The 24,761-nt window shown below is 44.5% G+C and overlaps 2 protein-coding genes across 2 annotated transcripts in view; both read left to right on the top strand.

Moving 5' to 3' along the window:
* LOC120023230 (G2/M phase-specific E3 ubiquitin-protein ligase-like) overlaps positions 1-7,663 on the top strand; it is a 66,967-nt gene extending 59,304 nt beyond the window's left edge. Inside the window, exons 8-15 of the mRNA XM_038967276.1 lie at positions 372-488; positions 713-837; positions 985-1,096; positions 1,798-2,111; positions 3,622-3,803; positions 4,494-4,666; positions 4,852-5,063; positions 6,873-7,663. Coding sequence (XP_038823204.1) covers positions 372-488; positions 713-837; positions 985-1,096; positions 1,798-2,111; positions 3,622-3,803; positions 4,494-4,666; positions 4,852-5,063; positions 6,873-7,120 — 1,483 coding nt within the window. The 3' untranslated portion in view covers positions 7,121-7,663. The remainder of the gene's footprint in view (positions 1-371; positions 489-712; positions 838-984; positions 1,097-1,797; positions 2,112-3,621; positions 3,804-4,493; positions 4,667-4,851; positions 5,064-6,872) is intronic.
* A 969-nt stretch (positions 7,664-8,632) lies between these two features.
* Positions 8,633-22,924, top strand: LOC120023759 (sec1 family domain-containing protein 1-like). Its single transcript, XM_038967853.1, has 24 exons — positions 8,633-8,761; positions 9,536-9,695; positions 10,054-10,144; positions 10,364-10,486; positions 10,714-10,801; positions 10,889-10,978; positions 11,371-11,426; positions 11,901-11,986; positions 12,383-12,482; positions 13,219-13,358; positions 16,090-16,180; positions 16,304-16,383; positions 16,494-16,575; positions 16,816-16,912; positions 17,048-17,118; positions 18,347-18,426; positions 18,534-18,596; positions 18,829-18,904; positions 21,286-21,339; positions 21,806-21,858; positions 21,973-22,006; positions 22,229-22,294; positions 22,398-22,466; positions 22,697-22,924. The coding sequence occupies exons 1-24, from the start codon at positions 8,731-8,733 to the stop codon at positions 22,718-22,720; spliced, it is 1,905 nt and encodes a 634-aa protein (XP_038823781.1). The 5' UTR covers positions 8,633-8,730; the 3' UTR covers positions 22,721-22,924.
* Positions 22,925-24,761: the final 1,837 nt, after the last annotated feature.

Below are 24,761 nucleotides of genomic sequence, written 5' to 3'. Positions count from 1 at the left end.
ATATGTATGGTCCAGACTCTACTGTACTATATGTAGGGTCCAGGCTGTACTGTATGTATGTATGGTTCAGGTTCTACTGTACTGTGTGGTCCAGGCTCTACTGTACTGTATGTATGGTCCAGGCTCTACTGTACGGTATGTATGGTCCAGGCTCTACTGTACTGTATGTATGGTCCAGGCTCTACTGTATGTATGGTCTACTGTATGGTCCAGTGTCTCTGATTGTGTGTTCTGTGGGACGTGGTTGACAGCAGTCACAGCACACCAGAAGACAAATTTCTTATGTAACAGTTGGACAAATAAAGTACTGTTGCATTAGTGTTGTGGCGTTATGAGTTTTATCTAATGTATTCTGTATGTGTGTGCCATAGAGATGCAGCCTGGGAGCTGGAAGAAAATGCCTTTGGAGAGTTACTGCAGGTGTACCAGCACTGTGATGCCAACAAATGTCTCTCCCACAATGGTCGGACGTATTCTTCACGCACTGGGTAAGCTCTAATGTAGTGTGTGTGTGTGTGTGTGTGTGTGTGTGTGTGTGTGTGTGTGTGTGTGTGTGTGTGTGTGTGTGTGTGTGTGTGTGTGTGTGTGTGTGTGTGTGTGTGTGTGTGTGTGTGTGTGTGTGTGTGTGTGTGGCTGAAATGGTTGACAAACCAAAATGTGTTTATCGCTAAAATGAATTTGAGTTTCACTCATATGTCTTTTTGGTTTTCAGATGGTTTCAAATACTGCGCTGTGCCCTCTGTGGCTCTAGTGGCACCCATCGAAAATGTGGTTCCCTCAAACTTGACGAGACTAACTGGGCTTGTGAGGACTGTGCAGGAGCTGTGGATGGGACAGGTAAGCTATTTGCCGTACTGTGTCTGTTTTGGTCTAACTGGGCAGTGAAGTTATGACCAGACCAGTTATGATTGGAATGAAGAACTGCTTTTATTGTCTTTATGAAGTCTATTCTCTCTCTGATAATCATTGTTATTTCTTGTTTAGCTTCACTCCCCAGACACACTGACTCTCCACAGCCCGGTGGGCAGAGAAGAAGCAGGTCTTCTAAAAGGACTCTCACACTGACCCCTCGCCAATCACCTATAGTCTGTAAAAGGTACAGTACATTATTGTTTAGCATTTTTTCACTCAAAAATCCTTGGCGCCTTTCAGCCGGTCTATTGATAGTGACCACACATTGCACCTGGAGGCACGGCTTCAAACCCTGACTGGCACGGCTTCAAACCCTGACTGGCACGGCTTCAAACCCTGACTGGCACGGCTTCAAACCCTGACTGGCACGGCTTCAAGCCCTGACTGGCACGGCTTCAAGCCCTGACTGGCACGGCTTCAAGCCCTGACTGGCACGGCTTCAAGCCCTGACTGGCACGGCTTCAAACCCTGACTGGCACGGCTTCAAACCCTGACTGGCACGGCTTCAAGCCCTGACAGGCACGGCTTCAAACCCTGACTGGCACGGCTTCAAACCCTGACTGGCACGGCTTCAAACCCTGACTGGCACGGCTTCAAACCCTGACTGGCACGGCTTCAAACCCTGACTGGCACGGCTTCAAACCCTGACTGCGCCGCTTTCCATTCCAAGTCCCCTCTCTCCCCATCTCCATCTCAATAACTTATCCACTGTATCGATCAATAAAAACTATCAAATACAGTTTTTTTTAAATACTTCTTATTTTTTGTACTTGCCGTCATAGACCAAGTCCAAATGTTTTCTAGGGGAATTGTTTTTTGGTCTTACCTTATATGTTGTGCTAAGAACACATTGGAGATAAACATAGATTATTTAATGATTGGCAGGCCATTTCTGTTGGGAGGCTCTGCTAGAGAGATCCTACAGGAGCTTGCCAGTCAGACATCACAGCACCAACTATCCATGCCAGTGGTGGTGAATGGAAACAAGGTCCTGGAGGCTGCCATGGAGCTAGTGAAGAGGAGTGACTTCAACCCGTCCCATGCCCTTGCGGTGAGGTTCACAAGCAGCAAGCACAGTTCCAGCCCAGACACCTGCCCTGGCAACACCCGGCACTTCCTCAGGCTCCTGGTGCAGCAGCTCCAGAACACTGTCTTTGAAGGTCCGGATGGTGCCAAGACCCTGACCCTCGATGCACGAGGTAGGTCAATACCACCCCACCCCCCCTCCGTACAAAACACTCTCCAGCTCTCGATCATAAACTCACTCTAGCGCAAATCACTTGCTTGTTGCTAGAATTGTTGGGTCATAAACTCACATTCATAGTTACATTTGGGAGTTACAGTTGAAGTCAGAAGTTTACATACACCTTAGCCAAATACATTTAATTCCGTTTTTTCACAATTCCTGACATTTAATCCTAGTAAACATTCCCTGTCTTATGTCAGTTAGGATCACCACTTTATTTTAAGAATGTGAAATGTCAGAATAGTAGTAGAGAGAATGATTTATTTCAGCTTTTATTTATTTCATCACATTCCCAGTGGGTCAGAAGTTTACATACACTCAATTAGTATTTGGTAGCATTGCCTATAAATTGTTTAACTTGGGTCAAACGTTTCGGGTAGCCTTCCACAAGCTTCCCACAATAAGTTGGGTGAATTTTGGCCCATTCCTTCTGACAGAGCTGGTGTAACTGAGTCAGGTTTGTAAGCCTCCTTGCTCGCTTGCGCTTTTTCAGTTCTGCCCAGAAATTTTCTATAGGATTGAGGTCAGGGCTTTGTGATGGCCACTCCAATACCTTGACTTTGTTGTCCTTAAGCCATTTTGCCACAACTTTGGAAGTATGCTTGGGGGTCAATGTCCATTTGGAAGACCCATTTGCGACCAAGCTTTAACATCCTGACTGATGTCTTGAGATGTTGCTTCAATATATCCACATAATTTTCCTCCCTCATGATTCCATCTATTTTGTGAAGTGCACCAGTCCCTCCTGCAGCAAAGCACCCCCACAACATGATGGCTGATTTCTTTTGATTTTCCCATGATGTCAAGCAAAGAGGCACTGAGTTTGAAGGTAGGCCTTGAAATATATCCACAGGTACACCTCCAATTGTCTCAAATGATGTCAATTAGCCTATCAGAAGCTTCTAAAGCCATGACATCATTTTCTGGAATTTTCCAAGCTGTTTAAAGGCACAGTCAACTTAGTGTATGTAAACTCCTGACCCACTGGAATTGTGATACAGTGATACAGATAAGTGAAATAATCTGTCTGTAAACAATTGTTGGGAAAATGACTTGTGTCATGCACAAAGTAGATGTCCTAACCGACTTGCCAAAAATATAGTTTGTTATCAAGAAATTTGTGGAGTGGTTGAAAAACGAGTTTTAATGACTCCAACCTAAGTGTATGTAAACTTACGACTTCAACTGTATATTGTTATCAAATACTGGGGATGTGGTTTCGATCTGTTCTCAGCTTCTCTCAGTGCTTGACTTGGACTGAAATAGGTGCCGGTACTCATTTTGGGTGCTGTATATATTTAGGTGCAGGAGCTCCACAATACTTTGAGCTAATATTCTTTAAGAGGAACAGGAGCTCAAGCAGTAGAACATTTGAGGTGCCGGTACTCAGCTCTGGGGAGCTCTTGCCCAAGTCAAGCGCTGGCTTCTCTATGTTGTCTCATTTCTATGTCCTGTTTCCCTAGCTCTGAGGGAGGATGTCTACTTTGACGTGGGGTGTCTTCTGTCCCTGAGTCTGGTCCACGGGGGACCTCCTCTGGGCTTCTTCTCCAGGGCTCTCTACCTGTGTCTGTTCAACTTCCCCAGGGATACACCTCTCACTGTGGAAGACATGGGCAGCACTGGGTTCACAGACAAAGTCAAGAAGGTACACATTTTAACATGTCTCTTTACTCTCTTAGATGCTGAATAGATTGATTTAGTTGGACCTTCTAATGTTACAAAGGCTTTAAATGATTGGTTCACAATTTATGAACCAAATCTCTATTTTTGATGGAAATGGCGTGTTGTTGAAGAGTCCTGACACTTTTTTGCAATTTCACTTGTTTTTGAGAAACTGTCCCCACACGCAATATACTTCCTCATTGCTCGTTCTGCAATATGGGGGCTATGGAAAAAAATGAACAAGGGTTCCAAAAACACCCAAATACTTCCTTTTGGAAAGGTTGTTCTCTGTGTACCCCGCGCAGAACAGCTAGTAAGGGGATAATGCTCGAGTCAAACAAAATGGAACATAACGTTGCTAATAAATTCTGAATTACCCAATTTCATGTGTACAACATCTAAAGACCCGTATCACTATAGTGAGAGCTTTGCCGTTACTAAAGGACATATTTGGGTGTTTTTGGAGGCTTGTTCATGTTTTTCCGTAACCCCATAATGCAGAAGGGGCAATGAGGAAGTCTTTTACAAGTGTGGATAGTTTCTCAAAACCAAGTGAAATTGCTAAAAAAAAGTGTCTGGACCCTATAGCATGCCATTTACATAAAAAATGAAAGATTTGGTTCAAAAATTGTTAACCAATCCTTTAACTAATTCGCCATCTCTTTTGGTTCAGATTCAGGAATCCAAGTCCTTGGAGGAATTGAGAGAGGCAATGGAGTCAGCTTCAGAATACCTGGAAGTGGCTGGGTGCACTAGACCAGTTGAGAGCCTTTCAGACAAAGATACACTCGTTAAAGACATTGTAAGCTTCCACCTAATAACAAGAATGCAGTTACCCGTCCAAAGGTTTGTATGTCTATGGGTATTTCCTTTAGAAAAAGAGTACCTTTTTGACTCTGTTTCACATTCAACATTTTCTATCATTGCTCAAACATATTTACAACTGGCACCAGTATTCTACTGTAACTATGTTTGAGACATTGTAAGCCTGGTTTCTGTTAAATATATGTTGTTTAACTTTGTGTTTGTAGGTTCTGTGAGGGTCTGAAAACCCTTGGTGTGTTTGACCAGGTCCAGATGTTTCCAGGAGCCTTTGTTGGTCTGTTCTGTTCCTCTCATGACAAGCTGACCGCTGACACCATGGCAGCTCTCTTCACTGTTCAGTTCTCAGACCAGGAAGAGACCGCAGGGAAGGAGACCGCTGTGGTCACCTTCTGGAGACACTACCTATTGGAGTGTGAAGGTATTTGACCTCTAATGACTCAATGATTGAAATATTTATTTGATAATTGAAGATATACACTACCGTTCAAAAGTTTGGGGTTACTTAGAAATGTCCTTGTTTTATAAAGAAAAGCACATTTTTTTGTCCATTAAAATAACATCAAATTTATCAGAAATACAGTGTAGACATTGTTAATGTTGTAAATTACTATTGTAGCTGGAAACGGCTGATTTTTTATTGAATATCTACATAGGCGTACAGCGGCCCATTATCAGCAACCATCACTCCTGTGTTCCAATGGCACGTTTTGTAAGCTAATCCAAGTTTATCATTTTAAAAGGTTAATTGATCATTAGAAAACCCTTGTGTAATTATGTTAGCACAGCTGAAAACTGTTGTGCTGATTAAAGAAGCAATACAACTGGCCTTCTTTAGACTACTTGAGTATCTGGAGCATCAGCATTTGTGGGTTCGATTACAGGCTCAAAATGGCCAGAAACAAAGTGCTTTCTTCTGAAACTCGTCAGTCTATTCTTGTTCTGAGAAATGAAGGCTATTCCATGCGAGAAATTGGCAAGAAACTGAAGATCTCGTACAACGCTGTGTACTACTCCCTTCACAGAACAGCGCCAACTGGCTCTAACCAGAATAGAAAGAGGAGTGGGAGGCCCTGGTGCACAACTGAGCAAGAGGACAAGTACATTAGAGTGTCTAGTTTGAGAAACAGACGCCTCACAAGTCCTCAACTAGCAGCTTCATTAAATAGTACCCGCAAAATACCAGTCTCAACGATGCTGGCCTTCTAGGCAGAGTTGCAAAGAAAAAGCCATATCTCAGACTGGCCAATTAAAAGAAAAGATTAAGACGGGGAAAAGAACACAGACACTGGACAGAGGAACTCTGCCTAGAAGGCCAGCATCACAGAGTCGCCTCTTCACTGTTGACGTTGAGACTGGTGTTTTAAGTGTACTATTTAATGAAACTGCCAGTTGAGGACTTGTGAGGCGTCTGTTTCTCAAACTAGACACTAATGTACTTGTGCTCTTGCTCAGTTGTGCACCGGGGCCTCCCACTCCTTTCTATTCTGGTTAGAGCCCGTTGGCGCTGTTCTGTGAAGGGAGTAGTACACAGCGTTGTATGAGATCTTCAGTTTCTTGCCAATTTCTCGCATGGAATAGCCTTCATTTCTCAGAACAATAATAGACTGACAAGTTTCAGAAGAAAGGACTTTATTTCTGGCCATTTTGAGCCTGTAATCGAACCCACAAATGCTGATGCTCCAGATACTCAACTAGTCTAAATAAGGACAGTTGTATTGTTTCTGTAAGCAGAACAACAGTTTTCAGCTGTTGGTAACATAATTTCAAAATGTTTTTCTAATGATCAATTAGCCTTTTAAAATGATAAACTTGGATTAGCTAACACAACGTGCCATTGGAACACAGGAGTGATGGTTGCTGATAATGGGCCTCTGTACGCCGATGTAGATATTCCATAAAAAAACCTGCCGTTTCCAGCTACAATAGTCATTTACAACATTAACAATGTCTACACTGTATTTCTGATCAATTTGATGTTATTTTAATGGACAACATTTTTTTATTTTCTTTCAACAACAAAGACATTTCTAAGTAACCCCACATTTTTTGAACGGTAGTGTACATATCAAGCCAAGAAGAACAAGCAGTACAGACACTTGAAGGCCGTTCAGACAGTGTACACTACTATTACAATGATATTCAGTAAAACTAACACAATCACATGAATGTCCCCGCCTGTCTCCATATATTACCCATCATCACCATTCTCTCTGTTCTCTGGTTTCAGTTGGCAGATGTGCAACATCGCTAGAGGACGTGCTCATCTTTGCCACCTCAGCTGATGTGGTACCAGCTGTAGGGTTCAGCCCCAGCCCTACCTTATCCTTCCTCCATCCACTGGACCCGGCCGGGGCCTTCCCTGTGAGCCAGCCCAGCTCCAACCGCCTCCTGCTGCCGGTGGTACCTTCCTACCAGGCCTTCAAGAAGCACATGGAGTATGCAGTGTGCCAACTCACAGTCTTGCAGAGCATTTGATCACAGACACACAGACAGTATTGATCTATATAAGCACAACTTTAATAGACTGTCAATGAACTTGTAGGACACATTTCATTTGGATTCTGTACTTTAGTTGATATTTACTCACCTCATAGAGTTTCAGGTTTGGGTAGGGTATTTCCACCACGACAGAGATAATGCTTTTTGTATTATAGGCTTTAGCTGTTGACTTTTATAAACTATTTTACACTAATTGAATTGTTAGAAAGAGCATTACTTTAGGTGCTACAATTGTTTGAATGGTAATATGTTTGGTTTGAAATATTTGTTTCTTTCTCTTTTGGGATTCTCTTTGATATATTTTATGTTGTACATACTGAAGTGTGTGTATCAATGTTTTCTGTAAAGTTCTGTCAATTATATGCTAAATTTTCTATTTTTGTGATTGTTCTGTTGTTTGTTATGTACTGTTCAGGTTGCATGTCTTATTTGTTTGTTTTGGCTTTGTATGTATTTTCTATGTTTACTAACTTCATTCTCAAGCATTTTACTCATGCCAAATTAAACATTTGCATTTACTCTCTGAAATATTCTTGAGATGGTCGATTCCCCCCCCAACCCCCACCATCAGTATTCAAAATGCATGAGATGAGTGCATTTCAGTAGAACCTATCACTTTGCTATCATCTATCCTAGTGAGGATCTGGGAATCCTAATTGAATCAAGCAGACCATTGATGTAGACTTGATTTCCTATTTACAAGGATCTAAGAGTAAAGTAGGGGCTACTCCATCAAAATGTGTGATAGCAAAGTCCAGGTACACCCTCATGTACATGATGCCATTCAAAACAACTCTGAGCTCGGAAATCTCTGACTTCCCAAGACAACTGGGAACTGGGGGAAAAGAAACAAAGCTCCGACTGGGAAATATACACTGAACAAAACTATAAATGCAACATGTAAAGTGCTGGTCCCATGTTTCATGAGCTGGAAAAAAAAGGTTCCAGAAATGTTCCATATGCACAAAAAGCTTATTTCTCAATTATATTTTGTGCACAAATGTGTTTAAAAACCTGTTAGTGAGTTGAGGAGGATTTCTGTCTGTAATAAAGCCATTTTGTGGGGGGAAACGAATCTGATTGGCTGGGCCATCCATGGCTGCGCCCCTAACCAGTCATGTGAAATCCATAGATTGGGGCCTAATTAATTAATTTCAATTGACTGATTTCCTTATATGAACTGTAACTCAGCAAAATCTTTGAAATTGTTGCAAGCTAGAGCTCCGACTTTCCGAACTGAAGATCACTGACGTTATGATTTGCCCTCGTATTTTACCGAGTTCCCAGTTGTCTTCTGCCGCGTTCAAAACAACTGGGAACTCGGAAAAATACTAGGTCAAGGCCCGAGTTACCGAGTTGGAATTCCGAGTTGGGTGTTTTCCCAGTCGGAGCTCGTTTTTTCCCGAGTTCACATTTATGTTGAACGCACGGAAGTCGGAAGTAGGAGATTTTCGAGTTCTCAGTTGTTTTGAACGCGGCATTGAAAGCACCACGTGAGATCGCGGGAATGAGCGATATAGCAGACATCGAACGAGACTTGCCTGACCGGTCATCCTATGCCCTGTGTGACTGCATAAACAGAAAAGATGGCCGCCTCCGTCCGGGAAAAGCAGGCAGGTCTGTCAATGGTTTAGTTTATTCATTCTTAATCAGCATAGGCTGTCGAATAAAATCGACTATTTTACCCTAGCTAGCTACCTATTGAAAAACACGATCTGCCACGACGACCAACCAGTTCACGAGAAAAGCAATGCTAAGCTAACTTACTAGCTGGCTAATTAACTTTACAATAGTATTATAAAACAGCAAGAAGTTGGATGGCTAGCCTAAACGTACCTCTACTCTTGAATTCACTAGACACTGATGTGGTTGTCATGTCAAGAAACATGAATGCAACGCAGTGAATGTGTTGTCGCCGGACACACTGAACTAGACAGACTGTTAACTTATATGTTCCATTTCCCCTCATTAACATGTGAATGGGTATCTAACAGTAACTAGTTAACTATTTCACTCATCTAACGATTTCATAATTTCACTCAACATTGAGTGGCAGAAATGGTATAGTAAAGTCCCAGTCCCAGCCCCAGTCCTGTGCAATGTTTAGTGGGGCAAAAGTGGTGGCTGTAGTAAAAATTGTTGGGGCAAAAGTGGTGGCTGGGGCGGCAGGTAGTCTAGTGGTTAGAGTGTTAGGCCAGTGACCGAAAGGTTTCTTGATCGAATCCCCGAGCTGACAAGGTAAAAATCTGTCGTTCTGCCCCTGAACAAGGCAGTTAACTCACTGTTCCTAGGCTGTCATTGTAAATAAGAATTTGTTCTCAACTGACTTGCCTAGTTAAATAAAGGTTAAATAAAATTTTAACTGTCCCATGGGTTCTTCCGTGTCCCCAGCTGCCTTGAAGCGCATGCTGAATTTCAACACTCCTCTGTTGAAAAACACTGCTGCTGAGCCGGTATGGAAGGTGCTGATCTACGACAGGTGTGGCCAGGACATCATCTCCCCTCTACTGGCAGTCAAGGAGTTACGGGACATTGGGATCACGTTGCACTTGTGAGTAGGCCTAACTCACAATTTGACATCAGTTAATAATCTATTAGTCTCCTTCACAAAAAGTACATTTAGAAAAAGCTAAAATCATGATACGTCAGACAAATAATTGATAAGGCTGTAAAGACATTGAACCTTTTTGTGTAACAACCCATCAACTGATGAGTCTTTTGATAATGAAGGAGCTACCTGTGTAGTATATTTCAAAGGACAACAACAGTTTTGAGAAAAGGAATTTGAGTCAATACTGAATTGAGCAATTGCAAATAAGTCCACACACGCACAGTGTTGACTTGGTGTCAATCAATAGAGGATACAGTCATCTAGAAAGCTCTTCAAAGTATTTTATCTTTCTCTATAGGTTGCTTCATTCAGACAGAGATCCCATCCCGGATGTGCCAGCCATCTATTTTGTAATGCCGACAGAGGAGAACATTGACCGGATATGCCAAGTAAACATCCCTCACTCAGAACTTCAACATGACTTCGTCAGATATTTTTAAACGCTGGATAGGCCAGATGATAAGGATAAATGTCTTTGGCCACCGAGTCTATGAATTTGGTGGCTTTGCCGAGATAAAATGATTTGTTGTCCAAACGTAACATCCCAGACATCTAACATCCTACTAGTCGGTATATTGTTCCATTCCATTGTTTTCTCTCTTTCTCAGGACCTTCGTAGCCAGCTGTATGAGTCTTACTATTTTAACTTCATCTCAGCCATATCCAGAAGTAAACTAGAGGATATTGCCAGTGCAGCTCTCTCAGCCAACGCTATCACACAGGTTACCAAGGTGAGTCTACAACACACTAGTTTACCACTCTGCCAGTCTGCATCTCAAATGGTACCCTATTCCCTATATGCTGCACTACTTTGTGCCTGTAGGGCTCTGGTGAAAAGCAGTGTACTATAAAGGGGGATAGTGTGCAATTTGGGACTGTGGCCCAGTCATTTTCTATAAATCACATCACAGAGTATTTGACAGCCTTGTAAGAGTAAGGTCTTTTTTTGCTTTTGTAGGTGTTCGATCAGTATTTGAACTTCATCACACTTGAAGATGATATGTTCATCCTCAGCAATCAAAATAAAGAGTTCATCTCCTACCATGGTAATAAGTTCATTGGATTCAGAAACGGGGCAAGATTTGATATTGTCAAAAGGAAACTAAACTGATTTCCTATTCCCTTTTGATTAGCAATTAACAAACCGGACATCATGGACACAGAGATGGAGGCCATCATGGATACGATAGTAGACAGTCTCTTCTGCTTTTTTGTCACTCTGGGTGGGTCCTTCAACACAACGTTATCAGTGTCACAATACTATTGAGACTCCTGAGAGAACATTGCTTTGGAGATGCATTTACTCAGGTGGTTATACAATTTCTACCTGCTAGATGGCAGCATTACTACCATTTATTACTCACCTGAATCGAAGCAGTACCAAGATAATAGTTATTCTGGGAGAAGAAAACTGTTTGAAAGTAAAGGGTTTTGTCTGAAAGTGTGACCATATAGATGACACTTTGACAAAACAAACCCACCTTGTCTAAAAGATTCGCAGTTTTATCCTAATGGGATTCAGCCGCCACTAGACTCCAGCACATCTCTATAGAGAAGCTCTGCTAAACTCTTCAATGCTCTCTATTGGCAGTTAACAGATGTTTTGTTTTCTTAGGTACTGTCCCCATAATCCGCTGTCCAAGAGGGAATGCTGCGGAGATGGTCGCGGTGGTAAGTATTATCCTCCCTCATTTAAAACCATCTGAAGTTTCCTCGCCTCAGCCGCTGTCAGGGGCCCAGTCTGTCTGAACACTCTTTGTATTACGTCTTGGCAGTGCAGAGAGGCCTGGGAGAGTAGTACCCATCCCCCGTGGGCACAGTGAAAGGGGAAATTAGTCATTTGAGGACCACCCCAAATCCAACCACCCCCAGAATCTCAGCATTTGCAGACTGTATTTGCAGGTGGAATGTTGATGCAGTCTGTGTAGAAGCTGATCCTCCAGGGGCCTTAATGGATGGGTAGAGTGATTCTCCTCTAGTCACACAACACTGTTCTTTGTTCCATGTACTGCTGTGTGGTGGTGGTGTTCTCAATGCAGCCCTGCAGGACTGTGTGCTTAGTCTTTATTTGGTTCAGAAGATATAAGGCCTCTTGCCTCGCTAGTTAAGAGACTAAAACATCTTAACCCAGTTTCTCTGTTGCAGAAACTTGACAAGAAGCTTCGGGAGAACCTGCGAGACGCCAGAAACAGCCTGTTCACTGGAGACAACATGGGGGTCAGCCAGTTCAGGTGGTTCAGGGTGCTGTAGACTAGTAAACTGGGTATGAACCATAAAGACAGCAGACTAGATGAAGACATTCATCCCATTGTGTACTTTACCATGGAAAGCCTACTCCATTCCATATGACAAAGGCATACAATGGCTTCCCACACACACTGTTTCACCATGTCTTTGTTTAACTCTGAGGTGGAAATGTGCTCTCCTGCTTTTCTCCTCCAGACCCACTGAACAGTTAGCTAGGCCTTCACTAAGTGGTGGATGAAGATAAAACAGTCATGCCTCCTCTGGGAAAATCTAAGCTGGATCCATTTCAAGTCTTCTTTTGTGGTGGAGCCTAGTCAGTGGGGAACTCTGGGTACATATGTCATCCTCTCGTTTCATCTCTGTCTGTCTCTCTCTCTCAGCTTCCAGAGACCCTTATTTGTACTTGCTGACCGCAACCTGGATCTTGCCACCCCCCTCCACCACACATGGACCTACCAGGCCCTCATCCACGACGTGTTGGTAAGACTGACAGGATACAGGGAGAGAGAAAGAGTGGAGCAGACCTGTCTGTCGTTCTCCCGCCACAGTGTTATGATGGACTTAACAGACACATCATACACTTTGACAAAAACTAAGGGCTTACTAATGAGAAACGTCCACTCTACAGTCTGGACTCATTCCTGGTGAATTGTGTTGGGTGTATGGTATTTTACACTGAGTCTGAACTGGTCTGCTCAGTAGTGTGAATAGGGTATATACAGTAAACCAAGGTGTGTGTGTGTGGTTTTTCAAGGTAGCAAACAGATTTAACTTGGAATGTTATTTCTGAGATACTGTAATTACTTTGTGTGTAAGATGAAGAGGAGGGTAAATGTTATGGTATGTTCTCAGTGCGTTGACATGTGTCAGAGGTCATAAATATTAGTGAGGAACCATTTTCCACCATCCGTGCCTTAAAATGATTTGTGGTGTAGAGTGGACCAACCAGTCTCCTATCCTACCATTGGTTTTCAGCATTCCAGGTCCTTTGTTTTAGCCTCGATATATGTATGACAACGGTTGTTATTTTGAAGGTAGGCTATGATGATGTTAGTAGATATCAATGTTTATTCCCAGAGGGTTCTATGGATCAGTATGTTTTCTAATGTTTTGAGTAGAAATCTGACCAACCTTCACATCCAATAGGATCTCTGCCAGCCAACAAACAGAGTAACTAGTGTCTGTACCGGTGTCTGTTTATTTGTGTGTCCCCCAGGACTTCCACCTGAACAGGGTTAGTATGGAGGAGTCTGTGGGGTCAGAATCCTCTCCTGCCGGAGCCAGACCCAAGAAGAAGAACAAGAAGAGTTATGACCTCACATCAGCCGACATGTTCTGGCAGAAACACAAGGGCAGGTTTGTATTTGCTATGCAACATTTTTCCAGCAAAATTAAAGCAGTTACACATTTTTGAAAACATTACAATGCATTCACAACAGATGTCACAACATATTAAGTGTGTGCCCTCAGGCCCCTTCTCTACTACCACATATCTACAACACAAAATCCATGTGTTCGTGTGTGTATGTTATTGTGTGTTTGTATGCATGTCTGTGCCTATGTTTGTGTTGCATCACAGTCCCCGCTGTTCCATAAGATGTGTTATCAGTTAATATTTTTTTCTAGATTTTTACTGCTTGCATGAGTTTCTTGATGTGGAATAGAGTTCCATGTAGTCATGGCTCTATGCAGTACTGTGCGCCTACCCCTAGTCTGTTCTGGACTTGGGGACTGAAGAGACCTCTGGTCTTGTGGGGTATGCATGGGTGTCCGAGCTGTGTGCCAGTAGTTCAAACCGACAGCTCGGTACATTAAACATGTCAATACCTCTCACAAATACAAGTAGTGATGAAGTCAATCTCTCCTCCACTTTGAGCCAGGAGAGATTGACATATTAATATTAGCTCTCTGTGCACATCCAAGGGCTAGCCGTCCTGCCCTGTTCTGAGCCAATTGCAATTTTCCTAAGTCCCTCTTTGTGGCACCTGACCACACGACTGAACAGAAGTCCAGGTGTGACAAAACTAGGGCCTGTAGGACCTTCCTTGTTGAAAGTGCTGTTAAGAATGCAGAGTAGCGCTTTATTATGGACAGACTTCTCCCCATCCTAGCTACTGTTGTCAATATGTTTTGACCATGACAGTTTACAATCCAGGGTTACTCCAAGCAGTTTAGTGTCCTCAACTTGCTCAATTTCCACATTCATTATAAGATTTAGTTTGTCCCAAATACTATGCTTTTTGAAATATTTAGGACTAATTTATTCCTTGCCACCCATTCTGGAACTAACTGCAGCTCTTTGCTAAGTGTTGCAGTCATTACAGTTGCTGATGTGTATAGTGTTGAGTCATCCACATAGATAGACACACTTTACTCAAAGCCAGTGGCATGTCGTTAGTGAAGATGGAAAAAAGTGAGGTGCCTAGACAGCTGCTCTGGGGAATTCCTGATTCTACCTGGATTATGTTGGAGAGGCGTCTATTAGAAAACACCCTCTGTGTTCTGTTAGACAGGTAACTCTTTATCCACAATATAGCAGGGGGTGTAAAGCCATACAAGTTTTCCCAGCAACAGACTATGATTGATAATGCCAAAAGCTGCACTGAAGTCTAACAAAACAGCCCCCACAACCTTTTTATCATCAATTTCTCTCAGCCAATCATCAGTCATTTGTGTAAGTGCTGTGCTTGTTGAATGTCCTTCTATAAAAGCATGCTGAAAGTTTGTTGTCAATTTGTATTGTATCTGGTCAAACACAATTTTTTCCCAAAAAGTTTACTAAGCGTTGGTAAAAGGCTGATTGGTTGGCTATTTGAGCCAGTAAAGGGGGCTTTACTATGCTTAGGTAAGGGAATAACTTTTGCTTCCTTCCCGGCCTGAGGGCTCACACTTTCTAGTAGGTTTAAATTGAAGATATGGCAAATAGGAGTGGCAATATCCATCCACTATTATCCTCAGTAATTTTCCGTCCAAGTTGTCAGACCCAGGTGGTTTGTTATTGTTGATAGACAATTTTTTCACCTCTTCCACACTTACTTTACGGAATTCAAAATTACAATGCTTGTCTTTCATAATTTCGTCAGATATACTTGGATGTGTCGTGTCAGCGTTTGTTGCGGGGATGTCATGCCTAAATTTGTTAATCTTGGTAATGAAAAAATCATTAAAGTAGTTGGCAATATCAGTGGGTTTAGTGATGAATGAGCTATCTGATTCAATGAATGATGGAGCGAAGTTTGCCTTTTTGCCCAAAATTTAATTTAAGATGCTCCAATGCTTTTTAGTATCATTCTTTGTTTCATAGTGTAGTTTGTTTTATTCAGTTTAGTCACATGATTTCTCAATTTACAGTACGTTTGCCAATTACTTGTACAGCCAGACTTATTTTGCCTAATCCTTCTCAACCATAACATTTTTCAATTCCTCATCAATCTATGGGGATTTAAGTTATTAGTCATTTTCTTAATGGGTACATGCTTATTAGTAACTGGGAAAGCAATTTCATGAATGTGCCAAGTTCAGCGTCTGGTTGCTCCTCATTACACACCACGGACCAACAAATATTCTTTACATCAACAACATAGTAATCACTACAAAACTTATTGTATGACCTCTTATACACTATATTAGGCCCAGCTTTCTAGATATGGCTACAATATTGTGATCACTACATCCGATTGATTTAGATACTGCTTTCAAACAAATTTCTGCAGCTTTAGTAAAGATGTGATCAATACATGTTGATGATTTCAATCTTGTGCTGTTTGTAACTACCCTGGTAGGTTGATTGATAACCTGAACCAGGTTGCAGGCACTAGTTTCAGTTTGAAGCTTTCTTAGGAACTCACTTGTGATCAATTACTGATTTAGAAGGTAGCTCTTGGCCGTTGCTTTATAAATCGGTAGCAACAGTATATTCCAAATTTTGCTGGTTAAAGAAACGCAGTTCTGTTGGCTAAATTGGATTAAACTACTGATTTAGAAGGTAGTCTGCAGGGGGTGCTTTATAACTCGGTAGAATCAATCTATTTGGAGCTTTGCCATAGTGAAGTTCTTCTTGCCTGAGAGGTCGTTTTGACTCTTCCAGCCCGTTCCCAGAGGTGGCTGAGTCTGTACAGGAGGAGTTAGACACATACCGAGCCCAAGAGGACGAGGTGAAACGCCTCAAGAGCGTCATGGTAAGCGTGGCACACAGGTGGTTTTATAGAGCTGTTCAATGAAGTAGTCTCACTGAAAACAATAAGACGACACTCACACTTGCATATTCCCCACTAAAATAACTTTTTTATTTTCTTCTCCAGGGTTTGGAGGGTGAGGATGAGGGAGCCATTAGTAGTATTAGTATGTCAGACAACACAGCAAAACTTACCTCAGCTGTCAGGTGAGCATCAATGTAGAATATACAGTATTTATCCTTATTGTTATTTATTCATTACGGCGCCATTATTGACAGTTCTCTCAGTCCGTACCAAACTGTGTTTCCTCTAACAGCTCTCTGCCAGAACTTCTGGAGAAGAAGAGGCTGATTGACCTCCACACTAATGTAGCCACTGCCGTTCTGGATCACATTAAGGTCAGTGTTTAGCACTGTCTTGGCCAGACAGGGTGTTCTCTGTGTCTAGAGAGAGAGGGTTCTCTCTGTACACAGTGCACATCGTCCCATTAACACTGTTCTCAGATATTGAACACATATGGAAGACTGTTGTGCTGTGCAATCACAGTTCTACCATCTCATATAAAGTTACTAAATCTGTCAAAGGACTGCCTAAAAATCATCTTGAACTAATCTACACCTTATGGGATGTATCCACAGAGCCGTAAACTAGACGTGTACTTTGAGTACGAGGAGAAGCTGATGAGCAAATCCACCCTGGATAAGTCTTTACTGGACATCATCGGTGACCCAGACGGTAGATGTGCCACTGTGCTTATCTTGGCCAGAAATGACATAAATCATGCATGTGTGCTACTTTGTCAAGGGTTGGAAGTACCTGAGATGCCTGTTTTGAAGGTTTGTCAAACAACAGTTTTTCTCTTTGTAACAGCGGGAACACCAGAGGACAAGATGAGACTCTTTCTGATTTTCTACATCACAGCCCTGCAGCCCACTTCAGAGGTGAGGCCTGGGCCCCTTCTATCCCTACCCTTAACCTTATCCCTCCTAACATACTAGACTCCCATCACACGTTCTCTCCCCATCAAATGCATGCCAAACTAGACTCTATCACAGGTCAGGGGAGGACCCACAGGATGCAGGCCCCTCTGTTAAGGAACTCTATGCTGATCCACTGCAGTCATATCAATATGATGTCCAATAGACCAAAAACAACACAATAGCAACCTGAATGGAGACACTTTGTGGTTTCACTGTAGAAGTCTTAACAAAAACACAATACACAATTTGAAAAACCTTGGGCTTGGATTTAATTATGTAGAACACCATTAAGCAAAACACCAATTCCCAACATTTTCATTTTTCATATGCTTTTCTTCTGACAACGTTCAAAATCTTTATTGTTCGATATGACGCATGTAGAGGCCGATTCTAGGAACATTGAAACCCTTTGAAGCCGCGGCCAAACATCATTACTCCAGAAATCCAATAATGCTAGCCTGTTCTGTTCTGAGCATCTCAAGGCCCTCTGTATAGGAGACCTTCCGGCTCTCCACAATGACTGGGGGGTTCTACGTCCCGCCTGTTCTCTTCAGTGAGATTAGGGCTGATCTAGGATCAGTTGCCCACTCCTGTCCGTATAACCTTATTCATTATCATCTAAAAGACACAACTGATTCCAGAACAGCACTTCTACTCTGAGGCGCTTTGTTAATACGGGCCCAGGTTTCTGGCTGCGGCTGCAGGCTGGTATCAGTGTTAGGATCAGGCTGTCCTGGAGCATCATGTTGATCAATGGTCTTCCTAACAGCCCTTCTCCTCTGAGACACCATGCTGTTCCCTGGCCTGACAGCTGAAGTCAAGCAGGAAATCGTTTTCTACCACTAATGTCTATGGTATTTCTCCTTTCGTCTCTGTCCCCATGAACCTGAACCCTCCCTGGGCAGATTATCACCATGGGATTACCCTCTCCGGTCCATCCGTCCACTCCTGCTCTTTAGGTTATTTGTTTTCCCTGGCCGATGCGGTGTAACATGGTATATTAAACAGTCTCTGCCGTCATTCCATACTATAAAGATGATGCCACCACACACATCACACTTGGCCTCACACTCTGTTTATGAAGAATGGGTGTCGATCCCTTCGGGGTACTAGACCTTGAATGCCTGCTCGATCACTTGTATGTTTTTACCTTGGTGAAAACAGCCATTCTTTATGTTCTGTGATGTAGACTGATCTGGACCAATACAAGAAGGCTCTGCTAGACACAGGCGGTGACCTGTCCCCTGTCAACTACATCAAACAGTGGAAGTAAGTTGTTCCATCAAATGATGTATCATACATACAGAACAAAACATAACAGTTAACCACATTTTGTTTTAGACAACAAGCTACTTATATATTGTCTTTTTTTTCAGGGCTTTCACTAAGATTGCTGCCACACCATCTAACTATGGGAACAGCGGTGTAAAACCTATGGGGTAAGAGAGAGAGTGTCACTTTCCATAGACCACAGTTTTAATAATTATTTAACCAGGTAAGTTATTGAGAACACATTTTTCTTTTACAATAACAACATAATCCATGCTAGTCCCATATTCCTAACCCCCGTGTTGACACTCTCCTAACCCCCGTGTTGACACTCTCCTAACCCCCGTGTTGACACTCTCCTAACCCCCGTGTTGACACTGTCTTCCTGTCTCTGTCTCACAGCCTCTTCTCTAGGGTGATGAACTCTGGCTCCCAGTTTGTCATGGAGGGGGTGAAGCACCTGGTGCTCAAACAGCATGTAAGTAGCTCTACACAGAGAGCGACACACACACACACACACACACACAGAAATATACACATGCACAGAAACACACAGGATGAGTAGGAAGATACTGAATGTCTCCTAATCTCCTGAGGCTGGCTGAGAGGCTGGCTGAGAGGCTGGCTGAGAGGCTGGCTGAGAGGCTGGCTGAGAGGCTGGCTGAGAGGCTGGCTGAGAGGCTGGCTGAGAGGCTGGCTGAGAGGCTGGCTGGTTGTGAGACTGGCTGGCTGGTTGTGAGACTGGCTGAGACTGAGTGGCTGGCTGAGACTGAGTGGCTGGCTGGCAGGTTGGTTGTGAGACTGGCTGGCGGGTTGTGAGACTGGCTGGCTGGCTGGCTGGCTGGTTGTGTTGCTGGCTGGCTGGTTGTGAGACTGGCTGAGAGACTGGATGGCTAAAAGACCGGCTGGCTGAGAGACTGGTTGGCTGGCTGGCTGGCTGGCTGGTTGTGAGACTGGCTGGCTGGCTGGCTGGTTGTGATGCTGGCTGGCTGGCTGAGAGGCTGGCTGAGAGGCTGGCTGGCTGTGAGACTGGCTGTCAGCCTGGCAGGCTATCTGGCTGTCAGCCCAGCTGGCTGGCTGAGTGGCTGGCTGTGAGACTGGCTGGCTGGCTGAAACTGGCTGGCTGTGAGACTGGCTGGCTGGTTGTGTTGCTGGCTGGCTGGTTGTGAGACTGGCTGAGAGACTGGCTGGCTGGCTGCCTGTGAGACAGGCTGAGAGACTGGCTGGCTGAGAGACTGGCTGGCTGAGAGACTGGCTGGCTGAGAGACTGGCTGGCTGAGAGACTGGCTGGCTGAGAGACTGGCTGGCTGAGAGACTGGCTGGCTGAGAGACTGGCTGGCTGAGAGACTGGCTGGCTGAGAGACCGGCTGGCTGAGAGACTGGCTGGCTGGCTGTCAGCCTGGCAGGCTGTCTGGCTGTCAGCCCGGCTGGCTGGCTGACTGGCTGGCTGTGAGACTGGCTGGCTGGCTGGTTGTGTTGCTGGCTGGCTGGTTGTGAGACTGGCTGAGAGACTGGCTGGCTGGCTGCCTGTGAGACAGGCTGAGAGACTGGCTGGCTTAGAGACTGGCTGGCTGGCTGGTTGTGAGGCTGGCTAGCTGGCTGGTTGTGAGGCTGGCTGGCTGGCTGGCTGGTTGTGATGCTGGCTGGCTGAGAGGCTGGCTGGCTGAGAGGCTGGCTGGCTGTGAGACTGGCTGTCAGCCTGGCAGGCTGTCTGGCTGTCAGCCCAGCTGGCTGGCTGAGTGGCTGGCTGTGAGACTGGCTGGCTGGCTGGCTGGCTGGTTGTGTTGCTGGCTGGCTGGTTGTGAGACTGGCTGAGAGACTGGCTGGCTGGCTGCCTGTGAGACAGGCTGAGAGACTGGCTGGCTGAGAGACTGGCTGGCTGAGAGACTGGCTGGCTGAGAGACTGGCTGGCTGGCTGGCTGGTTGTGAGGCTGGCTGGCTGGTTGTGAGGCTGGCTGGCTGGCTGGCTGGTTGTGATGCTGGCTGGCTGAGAGGCTGGCTGGCTGTGAGACTGGCTGTCAGCCTGGCAGGCTGTCTGGCTGTCAGCCCGGCAGGCTGTCTGGCTGTCAGCCCGGCTGGCTGGCTGTGAGACTGGCTGGCTGTGAGACTGGCTGGCTGGCTGGTTGTGTTGCTGGCTGGCTGGTTGTGAGACTGGCTGAGAGACTGGCTGGCTGGCTGCCTGTGAGACTGGCTGGCTGAGAGACTGGCTGGCTGAGAGACTGGCTGGCTGAGAGACTGGCTGGCTGAGAGACTGGCTGGCTAAAAGACTGGCTGGCTAAAAGACCGGCTGGCTGAGAGACTGGCTGGTTGTGAGGCTGGCTGGCTGGTTGTGAGGCTGGCTGGCTGGCTGGTTGTGATGCTGGCTGGCTGGCTGACTGGCTGTCAGCCTGGCAGGCTGGCTGGCTGTCAGCCCGGCTGGCTGGCTGAGTGGCTGGCTGTGAGACTGGCTGTCAGCCAGACAGGCTGACAGCCACTCAGCCTGACAGCCGCTCAGCCAGCCAGGCTGAGCGGCTGTCAGCCTGGCTGGCTGAGCGGCTGTCAGGCTGAGTGTCTGTCAGCCTGGCTGGCTGAGCGGCTGTCAGGCTGAGCGGCTGAGCGGCTGTCAGCCTGGCTGGCTGAGTCTCTGTCAGCCTAGCTGGCTGAGGGAGAGGCTGGCCGGCTGGCTGAGGAGCAGTCTCATTATGATACTGTCTGTATGTGTGTGTTTTTAAAGTGTCCAGATGTCAATTGGCTTTGATGGGAAGGTTTTTCCTGGAGACATGTATGCTAATTCTCACTTAGCTGCTATGTTAGAGTCGGTCTGTAATGAATGATATCATCCGGTGAGCAGAACAGAGTTTGAACGAGATTCTCTTTCAGAACTTGCCCGTCACACGTATCCTGGACAACCTGATGGAGATGAAGTCCAACCCGGTGAGTCTCCTCCTCTTTTTTTCCCTCCTTCTCCCCTTCCCTCCTCCTCTGTTCCCTCTCTATTGTGGACATTCCTCTATGTATTTGTGTTGCACCGTCACATTCAGGAGGGAAGCATGCTCATGATACAGTAGCAAAAAGATGGACAACCTGATTGGAGTCTCATGTATGCAGTCTGAGATCTCTCCAATCATGCCTCTATTCTGTTCAGATCACTTCTGACTGAATATGTGGAAAAACTATTCATCATTATTTGTGAAGAATTACTTTTTTAGATAGATAAGCTACTTTGCAAAATGGGGGAGGGAGAGAGGGGTATTGTCTGATCTGAATGAGTTAAATGTGTCTCACAGGATCCATCCTGCTTGTACTGGAGCTGTGGTTACTAAGAGAAATTGGGTGACCTCTAAGCAATTTGAGGGTTTCTAGAATTGAGTGTGGTGTACTGATGATTTCTGATCTGCAGGAGACAGATAACTACAGATACTTTGACCCCAAGATGCTGCGTGGCAGTGAGAGGTAAGACTCCATAAAGAGGTTTAAAGATAGCAGTTACTTAGTTAAGGCCTATAAATAGTTGTGTGCATTTTCTGTGTCTGCAAGATGTTTCTAACACTCCTGCCTTCCAACCAGCTCCATCCCAAGGAACAAGAACCCGTTTCAAGAGGTGAGTCCTGCCATGGTCGGCAGAAAGAGACACACAAATAGGACCTCCATCAAGTCCAGTAACTGCTGTAGCCCTGAGTACCCCGGACGGTCCTGGCGCTTAGCCTGGCCTGACTGTGTCAAGGGGAGAGCACTAATGTAATCTGTGTGTACTGGACCTGAATCTAGCAGCCTGATGTAGCATTACGGTCTCAAAATGAGACTTTCTCTCCTTCTATTTTAGGCTATCGTCTTCATGGTGGGAGGAGGGAACTACGTAGAATATCAAAACCTGGTGGACTACACAAAGGTAGCTTCTTATTACTCTAAATCGGTTTGTTTTTCGAGAACCTCTATATATATCCAGTTGAGTTTTTATTGAACCATGTGTATTTTGTGGTACCCTTTTTTAGGCAAAGCCAGGGAAGAGGGTGCTGTACGGATGCAGTGAGCTCTTCAATGCAGGACAGTTCATCAAGCAGGTAGGAGGACCAACAGCCTTTAATAAAATTCAATAATAATATTGCTAATTATATATAATTGATCATTATCATTTGATAATATCATGATATTTATCAACAGTAATCATTAACCAGCCCTAAACATAATATGAAATTATGACACATATTGTGTGTTTGTGTTAAATTACCTACTCTGCTTAATTGATCTTAGATTTCTTGTTTTGGTTATTTCTCCATGCTTATCTCCACAGCTGTCCTCTCTCGACCAAAAGTAAAAACAAGAAAATATATGAACATTTTATTTTCTTCGATTCCATTTCTCCTAAATACTCAAGACCTCCTGAATCAAACTGTAGAATCATACCTCTAGGTTCTCTCTCTGATATTCCATGTATTTTATAATGTGTACTGTACTTACATTGTTTGTTTACCTAATTATCTTTACACTCTCAACAAATAAAGATTAACAGTCTTACTCAGCACTGCCGTGATGTCAAGTGTTTGTACCAGGGTTTTCCAACTTGTCCTTTGTTTCATCTTATTCTAGATCAGAACAGGGTGTTTTAGCAGAGACTTCAGGATTCATTTTTTTATTTTTAAAGTCTACATATAGCCCTGTTTGTTTCCGTTCCCCTTAGGCCATTTTGGAGCTGAACTCATCAACCAAGCAGGCAGTTGTCAGTTTTGTTGACCCAGAGTTCTAGCATGGAGAACTCACCATTTACTATAGAAGGTGCTGCTGCTTCATCTCTCTATTGCTTCACACCATAACCCACTTCCACACCATAACCCACCATAACCCACTTCCACACCATAACCCACTTCCACACCATAACACACCATAACCCACTTCCACACCATAACCCACTTCCACACCATAACCCACTTCCACACCATAGCCCACTTCCACACCATAACCCACCATAGCCCACTTCCACACCATAGCCCACTTCCTTAACCATCGTTTAGTGTGTCACCAATCGGAGCATTTAGCTAAGTGTATTATTAGCTGACCTGACTTCAGTGGTTAGCATTGCATCAGACACTCTCATTAACAGGATCAAGGGCTTAGGCTAATAATGTATGAAAGACATAGCCATGTCTGTTCTCTCAGCCTCAGTCTATTGCTGTACACCTGCCTGCTGCTGGCTGGCTGGCCACATTGACATGGTGATCCTGTGGAGAGACTGAGAGGGTGATTCTCAACTCTGTCACGCTCTCACTTGGAATAAAGACAAGAGAATGCGACCATCCACCTGAGCGGTCTCTGGGACACCACTCACTTCACCTGTCTATAAATCAGAACGACACTGGGCTCTTCAGACGTGTGTGTGTGTGTGTGTGTGTGTGTGTGGTTGAAATGAGACTGTTGTGAAAGTTTGGATCTTGGCTTAGTGGCACTCAGAAGACAAGGGTGCTGATGGAGGACACCATTATATCCCGTCCTAATGTAACTACAGGGTGTCAGCCAAGGAGGAGACTGCCATTGGTGTTTACTTGTTGATACTAGGTAATTATTCTAATGTTTACCTTGTCAAACTGCTATAAAGCTACACTGTTGATAATATAGAATAGACAACTTTCACAAAATAAATACATGGTAAATCTTGAGTGTACTTGTATTCTGATGGCATTGTTATGAGTTGTCTTCATGGATATGGTTTAATTGGGATGTATTTTATTTACATTTCCAGGGTGGCTCTCCTGGCTAGGTAATGGAGTGGTGATTTGTTATTAAAGTGTCTCGCTTTGAGGACAATACAGTGCCACTGACACGGCCTGCTACCAAAGCATGTGGCCTCTCCTCTGTGGCCAACGTGAGTAAAACATTTAAACGTGTTAACACTCGCAGGGCTGCCAGCCAAGATGGCATCCCTAGCCGCGTCCTCAGAGCATGCGCAGACCAGCTAGCTGGTGTGTTTATGGACATATTCAATCTCTCCCTATCCCAGTCTGCTGTCCCCACATGCTTCAAGATGGCCACCATTGTTCCTGTTCCCAAGAAAGCTAAGGTAACTGAACTAAATTACTATCGCCCCCTAGCACTTCTGTCATCATGAAGTGCTTTGAGACACTAGTCAAGGAGCATATCACCTCCACCCTACCTGAGACCCTAGACCCACTCCAATTTGCTTACCGGTCCACTGACAATGCAATCGCCATCACACTGCCCTAGCCCATCTGGACAAGAGGAATACCAATGTAAGAATGCTGTTCATTGACTACAGCTCAGCATTCAACACCGTAGTTCCCTCCAAACTCGTCATTAAGCTTGAGAACCTGAGTCTCGACCCCGCCCTGTACAACTGGATCCTG

This window comes from Salvelinus namaycush, chromosome 28, assembly GCF_016432855.1.
Source record: "Salvelinus namaycush isolate Seneca chromosome 28, SaNama_1.0, whole genome shotgun sequence".
Classification (NCBI taxonomy): domain Eukaryota; kingdom Metazoa; phylum Chordata; class Actinopteri; order Salmoniformes; family Salmonidae; genus Salvelinus; species Salvelinus namaycush.
This window is presented reverse-complemented; position numbering and strand designations above follow the sequence as displayed.